General features: G+C 37.0%; 2 protein-coding genes across 4 annotated transcripts; both read right to left on the bottom strand.

Moving 5' to 3' along the window:
• Positions 1 to 5,163: 5,163 nt before the first annotated feature.
• Positions 5,164 to 8,932, bottom strand: spata4 (spermatogenesis associated 4). 2 transcript variants are annotated; one of them, XM_015053012.1, is made up of 6 exons: positions 8,728 to 8,932; positions 8,080 to 8,209; positions 7,758 to 7,876; positions 7,366 to 7,574; positions 6,020 to 6,123; positions 5,164 to 5,330 (listed from the first exon to the last, which is right to left on the bottom strand). In XM_015053012.1, exons 1-6 carry the CDS (start codon positions 8,823 to 8,825, stop codon positions 5,244 to 5,246), a joined length of 747 nt encoding a protein of 248 aa, XP_014908498.1. In that variant the 5' UTR covers positions 8,826 to 8,932; the 3' UTR covers positions 5,164 to 5,243. The 2 variants fall into 2 exon arrangements, with proteins under 2 accessions (XP_014908498.1, XP_014908499.1); XM_015053013.1 differs by having other exon boundaries at positions 6,050 to 6,123.
• A 217-nt stretch (positions 8,933 to 9,149) lies between these two features.
• On the bottom strand, positions 9,150 to 16,001 carry asb5a (ankyrin repeat and SOCS box containing 5a). 2 transcript variants are annotated; one of them, XM_015053010.1, is made up of 7 exons: positions 15,636 to 16,001; positions 14,428 to 14,507; positions 12,892 to 12,999; positions 12,517 to 12,667; positions 11,974 to 12,108; positions 10,587 to 10,778; positions 9,150 to 10,451 (listed from the first exon to the last, which is right to left on the bottom strand). In XM_015053010.1, exons 1-7 carry the CDS (start codon positions 15,838 to 15,840, stop codon positions 10,324 to 10,326), a joined length of 999 nt encoding a protein of 332 aa, XP_014908496.1. In that variant the 5' UTR covers positions 15,841 to 16,001; the 3' UTR covers positions 9,150 to 10,323. The 2 variants fall into 2 exon arrangements, with proteins under 2 accessions (XP_014908496.1, XP_014908497.1); XM_015053011.1 differs by lacking the exon at positions 15,636 to 16,001 and adding an exon at positions 14,760 to 15,094.
• Between the last annotated feature and the right edge of the window lie 579 nt (positions 16,002 to 16,580).

The following is a 16,580-nucleotide window of genomic DNA, read 5'->3' as shown; positions in this document are numbered from 1 at the left end:
TTGAACATTACTTGGTTTAAACGCCCCTGGATTTCCAGACAGAATGGTTACACCCATTATCACCCCCCCCACACACACACACACTGTAGCTCTGCTGCATTAACTCATTCCCACCCTAAATGAGGGAGGGGGCAACTGATTTTCAAATAGGATTCTCCTAATCCTGTTAGTCATACTGATTCAATTACACAATCACCAAGTAGGTAGTGTTTTCTCAGAGAAGCATATTTTATTTTCACCTTCAGTGATCTGAAGGCGAGAAGAGGCCAGTTTGTTAGCAACATTTATTCACAAGGTAAATCCAGGTTGTTTACAGGAAAAGAAAAGGAAACAAAGGAGAAGAAAATTACATTTAAAACAAGAATAAAGTGTGAACACCACATAAAGATAACAATTAGCATACACATTTATAACAAGCAAAAAAATAAATAGAGATAAAAATGAAGAATGAAATCATCTTTAATGGGATCTTCAGTAATGTTTTCAGTGCGGATTGTTCCATGTAACTGAGATGTTTGATAGAAACCCTGAAATGTGCAGGAAATATTTAACCCAACAGGAGGTGAAATAAAAAAATAAAAGTCCAGAGCATTACTCTTGGACATGGACGTGATACATGGGTCCAAAAAAATCCTGTCAGAAAAATAAAAGTAAAGATTTTGGCCGAAATCAAGATTTACCAACCAACTTTTTCACATTTAATAAAGAATTATTTTATTATAAATAAGAGTGATATTAATTGCTTATTGATTTATTTAATCAAAAATACAAAACAAAACAAAAAAAAACTAGATGAAATATGGATAAATTATTTGAAAGTAAATAATTCTAAATTATTTTCTGTTTTGAATTTCTAAGTGAGCAAAAAGAAAAGAAAATATAAGTTATTAAGTTATTCCGAAACGATTTATAATTATAACAGTTCAGGGTAAATTAAAACATTCAGGGATTGGAGAAAATTCAGGATGCCATCGGAATGGGAAAGAAAGCTGTTTCTGCTAAGAGGTCAATAAAAGGGCCTGAGCCTTGGAGCAGAGCAGTTTCTGGGGTCAGAGGTCAGATTGAGTGCAGATGTGAATGCAACAAGATGTTCTATCTGTTAGTGTGAATATTGACACATTAAACATCTGCAGTTAAATCCTAATTTAAATCACACATGATGTAGAATCCTTAACTCCAGACAAAACTCATACATGTCAGATAAACATGAATAATCTACTTTTATGATTTGTGAAAAATGTAGAATTGCTAACAATGTTGATTGTATAAGAGCTTATGAATATACTATTCTATACGTTTTTAGTTTGTGTCCAGGATGTGTGGGGTCTGCAGAGACTCCTGGGCGAGGTCCTTCAGTTTTCTGTTTCTTGTTTTCATTTTATATTTACATTCAGCAGAACCTGCAGCAGATTTTGAGTCTGAATTAATAGAAATGGATTAATATAATACTGGGTCTGCAGAAAGAAAGCATCCAATCTGACATGCAGATGACTTTCACACAGCTGTTGCTTGACTAGCAGACAGACGCGCAGTCCCAACCTTTGTCCCGGATAACTACAGATCAGCTTATTGTTGCTTTGTTAATGGGGATGAGAGATTTGCTGCATGAAATGGGGGAGGGCTGTTTCTGTGGGGGAATCCTAAGCTTCCAAAGCTCCAAAATATCCCTTTGGCCAGTCAAGTTCACGCACACACACATGCACACGCACGCACGCACACCCTAACTAGCAGAGATTCTTCTGCTCTGGGTGCCATGAAGCTGATAGGAAAACTCAGCAGATGGTGAAACACTTTCCGAGGGCATTTTAAGGCACTGTTGCTTTCTAACATTCAACTTGTCTTTCTCTGTTTTCATCACAGATGCGATTTATTTTAATATTTTAACAGGATTTAAGACCCATATTTACTATCTTAGATTAATGTGCTTACATATTATTTCACAATAGACTCCTTGAAAGTCTAAGCTACGGCTTGTGCCTATTACCAACAGAAGGAACCAAAGAACCTCGCACTAAGCTTATCAATGTGTCCTGGTCGCTCTCCAGTATGGGCTTTCCAGTTGCCATAGCAACCAGGCCTGAGAGATTGCCTAGTTGGAGAGACAAGTTGGTGCAGGATAAATATAAACCTTCTGCTGTAACTGTTGTGTGAAGCAGCTTATCCCGTTTCTCATTGTTAGTTTTCACAATATGATTATTTTTTGAAGGGGAAGTTTGACACCGAGGATCCGGATTCTGATTTTCACTGTCCCTCATCTCCAGAAGTTAACCAGCGACAGACTCCTCCGTTTAAGTGCTGATGTGTGTTCACGCCCAGTCAGGCTGAGGGAAATCTAAAGGTCCTGAAAGATTAAGGAGGTCAGTTTGTAGCTCCTGTGGGGGAGGCTGTGAAAAAACCCACACAGTGTCATTAAACCAGAATGGGCTGCTGCATGTCAGATGGACAGAGGAAGTCTGATATTTACACCCACCTATAAAACAACAGATATCCCTTTATTCCTTGACATTAAATCAAACTGAACATGTCCTGTTTACGTCAGTTAGGATTACCAACATGATTTTCATTCGGATTTCCAACTACTGTCAAAGTCTTTCATTACTTTAATCATATTCCAAAATATACTTTCCTTAAAATTTACTTTCATTTAAACAATATGGGACTTGAACCGTAAAGACAGTGGACAACATCGGAGTTCAATGGAGGCACACAGGGATGGATTTTAAGGCAACCTGCTTCCTTGTGTGACATTATGGCATGATCAAAATAAATAAATTAAAACTAAATAAATCAGGCAAAATGTGAAGACTACAGTGAAAAGCTGACATCTAATACTTGAAAACCCTCTAAAAACAATTTTAAATGCTTATTTTAATAGCTCAAACGCCAAATATACCCTAGTATGCATCATACATACAGTGGAAACTGACTTGGTACAACAGCAGAAGCCAACATCTGGTTTTCCTTATCGTCTTGGGGTTCAACCAAATACCACCAAAGAAGATGAGTGGCGCTCCTGGATTGGCTGTTTTACAAACGCCAGCCAATAGCGTGTTAAGATATTTCAGCTTCGCAAACTGCATTTTCTTTCAAATATTTTAGGTATGCTGTATATAAATCCACAAATAGGCAGAATCTGTGAAACATTAAGGGCTTAGATTGAAAATATAAAGACAATAACAAAAACAATATTGCCTGCCGATTGTTTTTTCACGATATTGGATATCTTAGCGATAAATACCCTTAAAATCAATTCTATTATAAGATCCTGGATGTTTTAAAATCTCAAATTTGTGATAATTTAAAGTTTGTTATTTTCTGCAGGATGTTTGTTGGAATTCAGTTTTAATGTTGGATTAAAACTGAATTGCAATCCAATAATCCAATAATTGGATTATTGCTTTAATGAAGTTTATCACTGACCAATCAGACGCGTTTTATTTGCTTTAGTGGAGCAGAAAAACACTTTTCAACTGGATGACCTGGTGGCTCAGCAGGCTGGGCTGCCTGAGTTGGATAGCCTCATGTAGGCGACAGCCCAGAATCAGCTGAGGATGTGGAGATCATATCATTACAGCATTGTTCTATCTCTCTGTTGAAAGCGCGGCTCTTAGACCACAGGAGAGGCCAGGCACTCTGCCAGAAACACTTATCATCCTGACATCCATTTCTCACTGGCTTCACAGCTCAACTGTACTTTACGCCAAGCTTTCATGAGAGCTCAGAGGTTTGGGAGCAGAGAAGGCATCTTAGTCCAAGTGACTGTGAAAGGGTTTGGCACCAGAAACAGTTTAATCTGAACCAGTCAGTGTGCAGAGTCAAGCTCTTTTGTCAAAAATCACACTTCTTTCTTGAAAAGCCGTTGAATCATAAATAATTTGAATCTCACAAATGAAAATTGGTTGTATTGACTGTTTGGTGTCCACTGAGAGGAAACACCAAGTCTATACACCCAGAAAGAGCTTCAGTGTTTTAAAGGCATTCATTCATTCATTCATTCATTCATTCATTCATTCATTCATTCATTCATTCATTCATTCATTCATTCATTCATTCACCATACCAGAGAAAACCCTGCTGGGTCAAGAACTAGAAGTTCATGAAAAAAGTCACTGTGCAAACCTTTTGTTATTTTAAATATGTTTCTTACATATGAGTGCAATAAACATTTTTCTGCTGCATCTGTCTCATCATCACTACATGATTGAAAACATAAAAGGCTCGGACCAGACTGATTTATTCAGCCAGTAGCGGACCGGGCTGTAAAGGTGTCGATTGATCTGGGTTACGACCAAAACGCTTTCTGAAATGTTTTGCTCGATAAACTTGATGTATCACTTCTGTTAATGTCGATTTTTATTTTAAACATTAACGACTTCTTTAGCTGTTTTCTCCCGTCATTTGTCCATCTAAAACATGCACATCAAACCACTGAACTTTGACCTAAGAGGTTGGCTCTTATGTGTTGTGCCAACACAGTCGTAAATTAAAATATGCATCCCGATGAGGTTTGTTTGTCAGATTAAAGGAATCTTTTGAAAATATTAACATTTAAGTTGATATTGATAAGTCCACAATTTTTAAACAGTTTATTTATTGGTCTGATTTAATCTTGTAATTTTAAATGTCATATTTTTATTAATTGTATGTAGAAAATCTTCATAATTAACAGAATTAAAGGCTTTCAAACATCCATCTGTGTAATTAATTTATAGAATGTGTTTTTCTAGTGATAAAGATTCTAAAATAAATGGGCTTTTGAGTAATATTCTAATTTATAGAATGGGTCTGCAAATTTCACTATCATTTTTCATATTTGCCACACATTTCATTAAGATTTATGGTTCTAATACATTAATTTGAACTATTTTTTTAAACTTTTGTCTGCATCTCTGGCTGCTTGTTTTGGGCCACTGTGCTGCTGAAAGATTAAATGACAGTTTTAGCCATTTTGTTACTACCAAAAGATAAGATGGATATAATTCATCTAAATATGTTGTGTGTACATGTTCAGTGAAACACATTGCACAGCTAACTTTTTCCAAAATTCATTTAAAATGTCCTTTAAGGAAATAACTCTGACATGTCAGTAGTGTTATCCTGGTGGAAGGATTTATCTTCCATCACAATTAGGAGCTTAAAGCACCGCTTTATGTGAATCATCCAGATTTTTGAGAACATTTTATTGATGAGGGCTGAATAGCATTAACAGCTTTTTAGCCTTTATGGTGGAGGTTGATGGTCGGTCATCCTGATTTTGGCTCTTGCAGAGATTTCTTCTTCTTCTTCTTGCCTTCAATGTTTGACTGATCTGACTTGAAAAAAGGGGATAGCTGCAAAAGAAAAAAAGAACAGTGAACTCTGCTGATTTCTGTATTTGCCTTTCTATAAAGTACTAAAAATAACTATACTGCATTACAATTGGTTGGATTTTAAATGTATGACACAAAGATCTAATTGTAACAGCATATTAATAGATTTCATGGGAATTAATTGCACCAAATGAATTTGGACTGGACTGGATCGTGTGCAATTTAACATGAATTAAACCAAAATTAAGAAATGTGTGCAAGAAAATAAAGCATTATCAATGTGTTTTATTTTATTTTTTTCATTTTATGGTAATTAAATAAGCAACTAGTTGGGTGGCTGAAGTGAGGAAACAGTATAAAATGAACTTCAAAACATTCAGTTATTTCTTTTAAAATACCTATTAAGAAAAAAAAGATAGTGTTTCTGTATAAACCTGAATAAACTCTCAAGGTTCCATGAGTATAGTGGCAGTTTTTTATGAACTACATGCACTGTTTCATTTTTCTTACAGCTGCTGTCAAAATGGCCACACAATGCTGCCACCTACTGGTACGAACAAACACCGCAAACAAAGAGGCTCAGTACCTTAAAATCAGCCACATTTCACTGTTTTTCAAACTATTTTATAACTAAGGTAATCATTCTTTGACATAGTTTTACTGAAAGATTATACTTCACCAATTCTGCAAACCAGTTCATGAATATTTACACAGTGATGCAGTGAGCATGAAAGGTTCACCATTGAATTTCTGACAGGTTGGTTCACTTTTATCTCCTTGTAGGAAACAGGAGCTCCTCTCCATGTTGACGAGTCTGGAAAAAAGAGAAAATATAGATATGGAACAATGAAACTAAGTATATTTTATCTGTTATTGAAACACATGGAGTCCTCATTTTTATTTGACTACAAAGAAACATGAACTAAAAATATCTATAATAAACATGGGACTTTGCACTTTGCAGTGGCATGGTGTGGACGATCCATGCTCAGTGCTGCAGACATTCACCATGTCTTGACTCAGAATTACATGCAGATATTTTGTTTTCATAAGACTTCTTTCAAATCCTCCTGACCTGCTAGGAAGACAGACATTTATTGTTTTCTAAGACAAAATATGCTTTTCATATTATGATAATGCATAATTTTCATAATATATCAAACTTTGTTACATTATTTACAGTTGATAAACATGTGATGCTTCTTAAGAGGGAAAAGGTGAGCTGAAATAGTTTAAAAAATGCACATAAAGAGTTTTTTAAAGATATAATTTCATGTTGTGTAGTTTATCAAAACTGCACAATTGTAAACAATTCTTGTACATTTTGTCTCCAATGTTGTGATAGAATGAATGATCAAAATGTCACTATAAAATTTATATAAATGCAATGTCAATTTTGATGAAAAAAAGTAATGATTTAAATACATTAAAGTGGCTTTATCTAAATAACATACATAACAAAACAGGAATCATTTGATAATATAATTTTACCACTTGCTTATTTCTGTCATGATCCCAATCTAATAATATTAACTGTTAAAAAGCTCTATAAGTTTGACTTCTTCCATCACTTGATTACAAAAAAGATCAAACATAAATAAAGGACAAATGTCAGATTTGTCCTTTAACTATTGGACAAATATAAAAAACCCCACAAATATTACTAAAAACACAATCAATCTTTATATTGTTTGTAGACAGTTTGTTCATTTTAAGATCATTTTTGCCTCAGAATAAACAGGGATGTGGAACTGGGAAAACATGATGTAGATTATCCTGCATGTAGACTCTGACCAGAGTGAGTCTCAGGAAAAGAATGGCAGCAGCCAGGGGAGAAACTTTAAGTTTTATTTTGTGTTTATAGTTTTTGTATTTATGCTTATAGCATATAAATATCTGCAACAATAAACAAATATGCAAACAAATATCACCCTCTTAATGAACTTCCTTTATCTTAGTCGATGTAACTGTCGTCTTCTACCAGTTCATCTAAGTTGTGTGAAAACTAACTGCTGCTGCCACCTTTGTAAATCTAATCTAAAAAAACAAGAAAGACCTGAAGGCCCACTGGTGGGGAGAGACCCGTCTGCAGCTGCGTGCTCCAGATGCCTGCCGCCCCTGCTGGTTTGTGCTCTCCTCTGGTTTGAGCTGACGTCTGACTCGGCCATGATCCCTGCAGCTACCAAATTGTTCCCGAAGGACCTTGATGATGTGGAGCGAGTCAGTGAGGAGTGTGGTGACTGCTGACCCTCGACATCTGTGACACTGAGAAGAGAGTGAATAGTTGGTCATCTGTTGTCTTTTGTCTTTACTTTATCAAAAGGTGATTTTGTGGATCTGACACATTAATTAGATTTAAATACAAAAACACATCAAGACCTTTGTAAATTCAAAGAGCAACATCACAAGATAAGATAAGATAAGATAACTAGGTTTAACTTATCTTACTTCTGATTGGTCAGCATCTTGTAAATGTCCTGCACCAACGCCTCAGCTGCTCCTGGTTCACAGTGTATGCTTCCATAGACCGCTTCCTTCGATAGCTCCAGGTTCTTCTTCTTCAAAAACTGGAGCAATAATAATTTTGAACACAAATAGTCCAAAAAGTATTACAATGAGTTCTCATTAAAAAATGTATTTTAAGCTGTTTTATATTTATAATATTGCTATTTTAAAGGTTTCTTTGTATGTATATTTGATCTATTTTAACCACATGCTAACCAGATGTGAAAAACAGCTTGTTATATTTTTAGATTTTAATAACTCTTACCTTCTGTATCCTGCTCCAGTTCTTCTGCTTGGAAGAAAACGATACTCCGTTGTGATATGAGTACACTGAGATGTCATGGGGGTAATAACGAGAAAATATCTCGGCGACCAGGTAACCATTGGACAAATCCCTGGAAGTGGAGGAGAGGACACCGTTAAAATGAGTTGTGGAAGGAATTAAATGACCATTAAAATAATCAAAATATGAATCAAGTACATTCATTTGTAAATGCAAAGTTCAATCATTAAATTCTAACAGCAGTAATGAATGAGATACATGTCGCCTTTATTTAAACAAAAACACAAATCTCTTGTTTACTTAGAGATAAATGTTTACTCTTATTTATCTCAACATTTACTGTGATGTATTAAATAAGAAGAAAGCTATTAGATTATTGTATACTCAGATCTCAGGTTACATACAGCTTAAAAATTGTTCTAATATCTGTACGCACAGATATTAGAAATGTCTGATGATTCTAGACATTTCTAGAGGTTTTGGAAAAAAAGCAAACTGTATTATTCATCATGAAGCAACTAATTTTAAATACAAGTTAGCGTGCATTCAGGTGGAAAGTTGGTGTTATTTACATTTTATCCGCTTGGAGCACATATTTTTATGAACCTAAAAGTGTAGTTATTGATATACCTTCGCAGATTCTTTGGGTGAAATGATAGTTCCAGATCTTGGAGCCACTTGATGACTTCTCTGTCAACTCCTGTCTTCTGACCCTGAGAATAGGACATTTTCCTCAGATGAAGAAGATTCAAGATGAGCTCTTGGACACCGCTAACATTTACTCCACCAGCAGTTAAGCTTCCCCCCCCGATATGGCCTTTTTCTGTTTTTCCGTTTCTATGGCAACCAACCTGGCTTCTCGTTCTCGGCTTAACCTCTGCTGCCATCTAGCGGATAACTAACAGTTTTGATGGGAAATGCAAAGCAAAGCGCTTCAAAGGTACACAGGTTTTATTTCGCCTACAACTAACAACGAGATGTTTCAGTCTAAATGTTTATTCTTCAATCAATGTTATATAAAGGTTATTTATCAAGGCAACATAAACAGAAAATCATGAATGCGCAAGAGTCAACTTTAAATGATCAAGTAGTGTTCAGTGCTTACAATATCAAATAAAAGAAATTTGTTCATGTATACTGTAGTGTGTTATTATAACATGAAAACCTCTTAAAACAATGTTTTTTTTCATTATAAAGTGCTTGTGTGATTTTAGTTGCTTTATCTAACAAGGCATCACATGTGCAGAACAGAAATGAAGTGATATTTACTTTTTCAGAGCATCTGGATGACCATAATCAGACTAGCGACCCCTAAAAGTTCCAGCAGCAATTTCCTTCACATTCAGTGACCTCACAGTGAACTTTATGCACATGCACTTCCAGTCAGAAGTTTACGTCCATGCATTGTTGATTTGAACCATGGTACATTTATTTTACACACTTAGGACTTCAGAGTGGTTTTAAAAACAAACGTGAATTCTTTGTGGATTTTCTGTAGTCTACTCACGGTAAAAAAAAAGAAAAAAAATTACACATGCAGGCTTAAAAATTAAGATTCACCCAATAATGTTTGAATAAATGTTCTTTAGTAATTTGCAGGGAAACCATTAAGAAGAATCTGACATGATTCTGGTTAGATATTTTACCATTCTTCTTTTTAGAAATGGGAACGGTTGTTTTATTTTTCTTTGTATGGACCCTGCTTTTAAGCGTAGTGGATGAATTATTAATAGAGCTGAGGCTGGGTAATTTTAAAAATTATTCAGCCTGTTTTATGTATTACAAAGCAGTGCTGGTGTGTGTTTTGGGTTAGTGTCCCATTAGAATCCTCCTGTTGTGTCCAGTTTTCACTCTTCTCAATCACACTGCCCCAGCTAAAATGAAAGACATGAGTACATGTACAGGAACAACCAACACGGCTCCAGCCTATCATTAAGTGGAAAAAGCTAAAAGTCGAGTGTCACCATCCAGAGTGAAGCATGTTTACATGTCTACAGCTAGAGGGTCACAACTTGGACACAGTTTGCTGCTCCCACATTTATATGACATTGATTCTGATGATGGGTGGATATGAAGTTCTGAGCTGAAGTGCATCTTTTGGTTGGTTGGTGCAGTTGGGTACTTCCTTTATTCAGTTTCTGCTCTGTGTCTGGTTGAAATAATCCCTCAGGGTATGCTGGGACCCCAGCATTACGGCCAAACCGGTTCTGATGTGTTTAGATTAGGTCATTGGTACTGCAGGTAGTTCTTGAGCCTGTTGGGAAGAGGAAGGTGGGAAAGAAGGTGGAGTCTGTCGCGGCCAACGCAGCTTCTGATGCACTGACGACACAACTGGCTCAGCAGGCGTGGCGTAGCTGCGAAAACACACAAAAATCTGACCTGAAAGTTATTTGAAACAAATCAGGAAATAAAGACATTTTCACTGGAAGTAGCCTGGATGTGAGGAATCATGAAGCCAAGTTAAACTGCAGGTCAGCAATAAGTCGTACCTTCGTAGAACAGCAGGAAGCCCTCTGTCAGACTGCTGGGTGGAGCCACATCTACCGGTCTCTGAAACTCTGTGTTTCTGGCATTAATATCAGCCCCAAAGTCCAGCAGCAGCTTCACCACGGCGGTGCAGTCCTTTTCTGCTGCTGCGTGTAGTGGCGAATCCAGGGATTTGCCTTTCTGAACATTTGCACCTGCATGAAGAACAGAATAATGATCTGAGATCAGATTCAGGTCATGACCAGTTTTTTCTTCAGAACCATTAAGCTCTAAGCTTCAGATTCCTGTGTCTTTTCATGTAAATCTACAAATTCACCACATTTCACATGAAATCCTTTAACCTGAGAACATTTTCATCTCATTACCTTTAATTGAGAGTAGCAAGATTATAAGCATGAACAGTCAGCTGAAAATAGACAGATGTGATCAAACTGTATATGTTGTGTGTGGATTTTTTACTAACAACAACCAACCGTTCTCTCCTATTCATTCCCCTTGAACTTATTCATATTTTCACTTTACAATATAAGAGTACAGTGGAAGAAAAATGATGTGTGATTTTCACATTCAATAAGGAATTATAACCTATTTAGTGTGGTGTTCATCTGTAATCTAATATGCTCTATAACTATTACTTTTTACATCTCTTTACCTGTTATGTATGATGTGGTATATTACTATCTATGACAGGTTTAAATGTCCTATAAGCTTCTGGAAATGTGAAGTACTCCTACATGTGCAGTATCATTTACTTTTTACATTTGCCCTGTATTAGCATTTAAATTATTAAACATAATATTGAGTGCATATTCCAACTTCTTGCTAAATGCTTTTATGTGTCATATTTTTTGTATATTTTATTCTATTTTTATTTTTATTTTTTTGACATTCCTATCATGTTTGTACTTGTGTATGATTGTTTGAAGAAATGAGTGCAGCACCTTCAAACATCTGGAAATTGTTCTCAGGGACGAAGCAAACTGGTGCAGCAATTCCAGTATCAAACCAGAAACCAGTGTGTATCAGAAGTTTGAAAAGCCATGACGTAATCATCATCTGGGCGTACCCTCATTGTTTAAAGAGATAGTAATTATTCTTTTGATTTTGAACCAAATAAATGTCTGACATGTTCCCTCTCTCATTAGAAATGAGCAAATAGACAATTTTGGTAAGTATAACGGACCTCAGAGAAGAGAAGTTTGGATTTTGTTGTTAAAGTTTCTCTGCATTAAAGTTTTGTTCAGTTTTTTTAGATTTTAGACTTTGTAAGAATGCGTTTCCACAGGGTATATCCTAACCTTTCATATTCTACTTCTACTTGTGTGGATGCGTAGGACTTGCATCTGTCTCTGAGGAGATGTAAATATCCACACTGCGCTCCGAGCTAACCTTCCTTCAGGAGTTTCCTGGCACACTCCAGCTCTTGGCAGATGCAGGCAGTGTAGAGCGCTGTACCCAGGTGAGGAATGTCCATGTCCACATCGGCCCCCCAAGTCACCAGGGCCTCAACACAACCATAATGACCTGGAAGTAATGGAGCATGAAGATAGTAATCAGTATGCGACAATGTGAGGTGATTCTCCAAGCTGTCTTCTCCAGTCAGGTTCATTTATTTTTAAAGCTGCGGATTTTTTTTACATTGTAGGTCATTTAGAAAGGATGTTGTAGCAGAGCAGGAGACATAAACACAACTTGAAATATGGGATTGAGTGTAAGCCCAGATAAGGAGAAATATTGATAGGGAAAACATTGCGGACCATCAATGAAGCTAGGCTGCTGTTTCCCAGCTAGAAAACAGAAATATTTTCTTTTTCTTTTATGACTGTTTCTTTGGATGGATTGTAAACAACTTATGACCTGCTAAAGCAGTTTTTCACCCTTTAATGTTGGCTTTAGGCTCTTTTCAATACACCATATTCTGTCATGTTATACCTTTGCTGGTCGCTTCATGTATCGGTGAAGGTTGGTATACAAGGCTCTGGGGTTTTGCTCCATTTTCCAAAAGGATTTCAGTGCAAGCCACACTACCCACCATACAGGCATTGAACAGAGGGGTGACTCCATCAATTGTAGATGCATTGACCTGTAAAAACATTTTTATTGTTATTTTTAGCCATCTTTAACAATGCAGGTTGACTAATGGCACACGCCAGGGGGAACAATTTAATCGCTCTACAGTGTCCGTAGATGGAGAGCAGCACATCTCCCATTTGTTATCCCCTCCCGGAGTTTCCCATCCATGGAAATTACATTTGACCTCAGCAGAATGGCAACATTAAAGAGTCTCCAGGCCAGAATGTGACTTACATTCGCTCCTGCATCAATGAGCGCCCTGGCACAGGCAACATGGTCTGCGAGGCAGGCCTCATGAAGGGGTGTCACATGGTCTATAGTCAGAACATTCACATTGTGACCCTGGAAACACAGCACAGCAGCAGCCAGAGAGATTTAGTGGGAAATTTTGTTTTAAGAAGCACCCGGCAACAGACGCGCTCTGTCAGTCTCCGGTGGCGAACAATGGGAATTACACGAACATTATCAAAGCTCCTTGCACAAAACAGAGCCATCATCCTCAGTTATGGCTTTAAGTGATTACTGAATTTTACTGCAAAGTCACATTTCAGCTCCTCAGATTAATTAGCCTGCTAATTAAAGTGAAGATCAAACTGAAATCTGGTTAAAATTCTAGTAATTCACCATGTGAATACAGTCATGTTGTCACTGATGTGTCTGATGTGAACAAAGCACCTCATACTTCAGGGTATGGTCTTATGTGAGTGAGCCGAAGAAGAATAAAATGAAGTCTGTTGTTTTTTAATCCAGCATTTATTTGATAAAGATATAGGAAATAAGAATATTTCATTTTGCATTGAGACACTTTTAGCCTCTAACACCGATAAACTCGAGACCTACAGATCCTGGGGCAACAGAACACACATCACAATGTGTCTCAACTTCAAACAGCAGTTTTGGGATCTTTTTGTGATCAACCAACATAAAGTAGTGCACTAAAATCAAGAGAGAAAATTTCATAATTTTTTTCAACTTTTTTATGAGAAATGGCATAAAAATGTGGCACGACTGTAGAAATACCTTTCCCATCAGTCACAAATCTTTGGGGTTATTTTCTTACAAAAGTTAGACATCTTGACCTGCCTTTCTTGTGAAATAACTCAAACTCAGTTAGTTTTGATGGGTAACATCTGTACACAATAAAGTTTTACCAGTGATTCACCAGTAACATTTGGTCTGGTTAAAAACTGGGCCATTCTAACACAGACATGTTTGATCTAAACTCTTTGGTATGTCAAAGGTTTTTTCTGACAGAAAGTGAACGAGTCTTTGAGATCCTTTCTTTCAGAATTGTCCCATGTTTAGCATCCCCACTGCATGATGCTGCCTCCACTATGTTTCGCTGAAGGGATGGTGTGTTTATGTTTTTGTGTTTATTTTGTGCAAGTTTGATTTAGGCTTGATCTGATTCTGTAAAGCAACGATTTACGAAAAATATTAGTTAACAGGCTTAAAGATATCAATGACAATTTTATAGTTTGTTTAAGGTCTGTCACATAAAATCTCAACAGAATTAATTTAAGTTTGTGCTTTTAATGTAACAAAAACTGCAAAAAAAGTTAAAGGATGTGAATATTTTCGCAAGGGACTGTGTATGCAGCTCACTATGACTTCTACCCCATGCTTTCCACTCCTCTATCTCTTTATCAGACATCGAGTCTACAAAGGCACTGAGCGCAATTTAACAGCACCAGAGGAGGCAACAAAAGCCCAACATGTGTGCAGATAAGGGGACACACATTACCCTCTGAGAGATTGTGTTCCCTTCACCTGTAAAATGAGGGTCCTCAGGGCGAGGAGGCGGCCCTGACTGGCAGCGTCGTGGAGGGGTGAGCGGTCCGCCCAGGATCCTGCAACACGAATATAAATTCAGTGGTTGCTTCTACCCACATTTATTTCAGATTGATACGTCATGCTGTCCAGAGGAGAAACACGACCTTTAGAAACTACAATGAGGAACAGTACAAGAACCTGTCCCTGTGATGCTTAATCCAACAAGACATATTGTTTTAGCTGTATTGGTTCTAACCTTATATATTCAAGTCAGTATTGTGTAATGTGAAATGCACCCCTCGCCTGATCTCCCCCCATATCAGACACACCTGAGTCAATATCCAGAATAACAGCTGATGCATTCCACACGCTATCATCTTCATTGTTCTCCTCCTCCATTTTCATCATAAATTATAGATAACAATCACCTGAACTTCCTCCTTTTATTCATGTAGCATATTTTCCTCAACTGCCATTAATTTCAAATACAGACATATAGAGAGACATCAAACAGATTCCTCCTAACAAGGAAGACCGTATCTACAGGAGCGTGACTAATATCCTGATTTGAGCTAATTGGTATTCCCTTTGAGTGATAGCTACAGATTATGTTGTTGTCGTGTCTGTCTTGCCCCAGAATGTGTCTCCACGGCGCTTGTCCCCGAGAATGTGGAGTGTTGTTTTGGTTGCTGTGTGAGTGTGACAGGGTGCACTGCATAGCTGGGAATGGAAAGTAGGGCAGGCTGAGGGGGCTGGAGGGAGGGGTGGAGGCAGGATATCATGACTGGGTTCTATTATTATATTAGAGAGAGAAAGCTGCTGGGCCGATCAAGTCTTCGTTTAAAATTGAATACTTCAGGATTTATAAGTGGCTATTAAGCATGAAATGAAAGAAAAGTGGGCATTAATTCATATCCCTGCTATAAATGGGCATATAATTAATGGCTTTTATAGTAAATGGATAAGTGAAACTGTATTTATAACACAGAAATCATGTAAATATGGTGCATGTGCCCTTGATTTATAACCAGGAGGATTTCTTACGTCTGACCTTACAGGTGATGTCAAAAGTGTCACCATGAGACTCCCTTAAATACAGACGTGTAGTTGTGTCATAATTCACATCATATTCTGCTTCAAATAACCCAGTTTTATGATAAACAGCTTCAACACAGTTATTCAAAAACTTTTCTCCCGGTACTCACTGTGTTGTTGACCGTAGTCATAAAACTCTGCTGATATCCGGGCAGCTTCTTTACGGTTCCCACGGACTATATAGAAGTATGTCAGCAAGTTGAGAGAAATCTTAACAAAAAGCTTGAAGCAGAACAGTGCCAAAATGCTAAGATAGACATTGGACAACTGGACTGCGAAAGGCTTGTTGGTGAGTTCCACCGCTCGGTCTGACATTTCCTCAAAAGAGCTTTGCTTATGAGAAGGCAGGACCAGATGCTGCTCCAAAAGGCACAAGAGTTGGCTACTTTTCTTCCACTGTACTCTCTGATCGCCCGGTCCTGACAGAGAGCAGCCTGCAAAAAATGCCCTGCAGCTGCTACTGGGCCTGAGAGCAGCTACTGCAATGTTATTAAACACTGCCTGTGGGTGTGTGTGTTCACAAGTTATGAAAATTACAGAAGTGCCTGTTTGGTCATGAGAATCTAACCTTTAGTAACAGTAAATTATATATACATGCTTCAAAAATATGCTTGTTGTAAGATTCAATAAATGGGTTTTGAACAACCTGCATTTTGTTTTAAAATCTAATAGTACATATTTTTTTATCAATCAGATTCTTAATGTGTGCTGTCTCAATAAATACTCATTAGAGGGTAAAAGTAATTAAACATATTAGGAAAAGAGCAAAGAAGAAAAAAGACATTGATACAATTATGTTTTATGGATTTTCTGGTGGATTTAAAAGTAAAATGTGCCAATTTGGTTTGGCTTAGAATAGAATAGAATAGAATAGAATAGAATAGAATAGAATAGAATAGAATAGAAATTATCTTTAATGTCCCACATGAGTGAAAACACCAGATTAAGCATAAGTGGAAGCATAGCCACACAAAAGGAAAAATACATAAATAAGAAGAGAGACTATGCAACAGGGGCAAATTGACAATATAAGAAAATAATACCGTACAGTTATT

Source organism: Poecilia latipinna, unplaced genomic scaffold, assembly GCF_001443285.1.
Source record: "Poecilia latipinna isolate Pla-1442-1.1 unplaced genomic scaffold, P_latipinna-1.0 Scaffold1153, whole genome shotgun sequence".
NCBI lineage: Eukaryota > Metazoa > Chordata > Actinopteri > Cyprinodontiformes > Poeciliidae > Poecilia > Poecilia latipinna.
The sequence above is the reverse complement of the archived record's forward strand: the minus strand, read 5'-3'. Positions and strand labels throughout refer to the sequence as shown.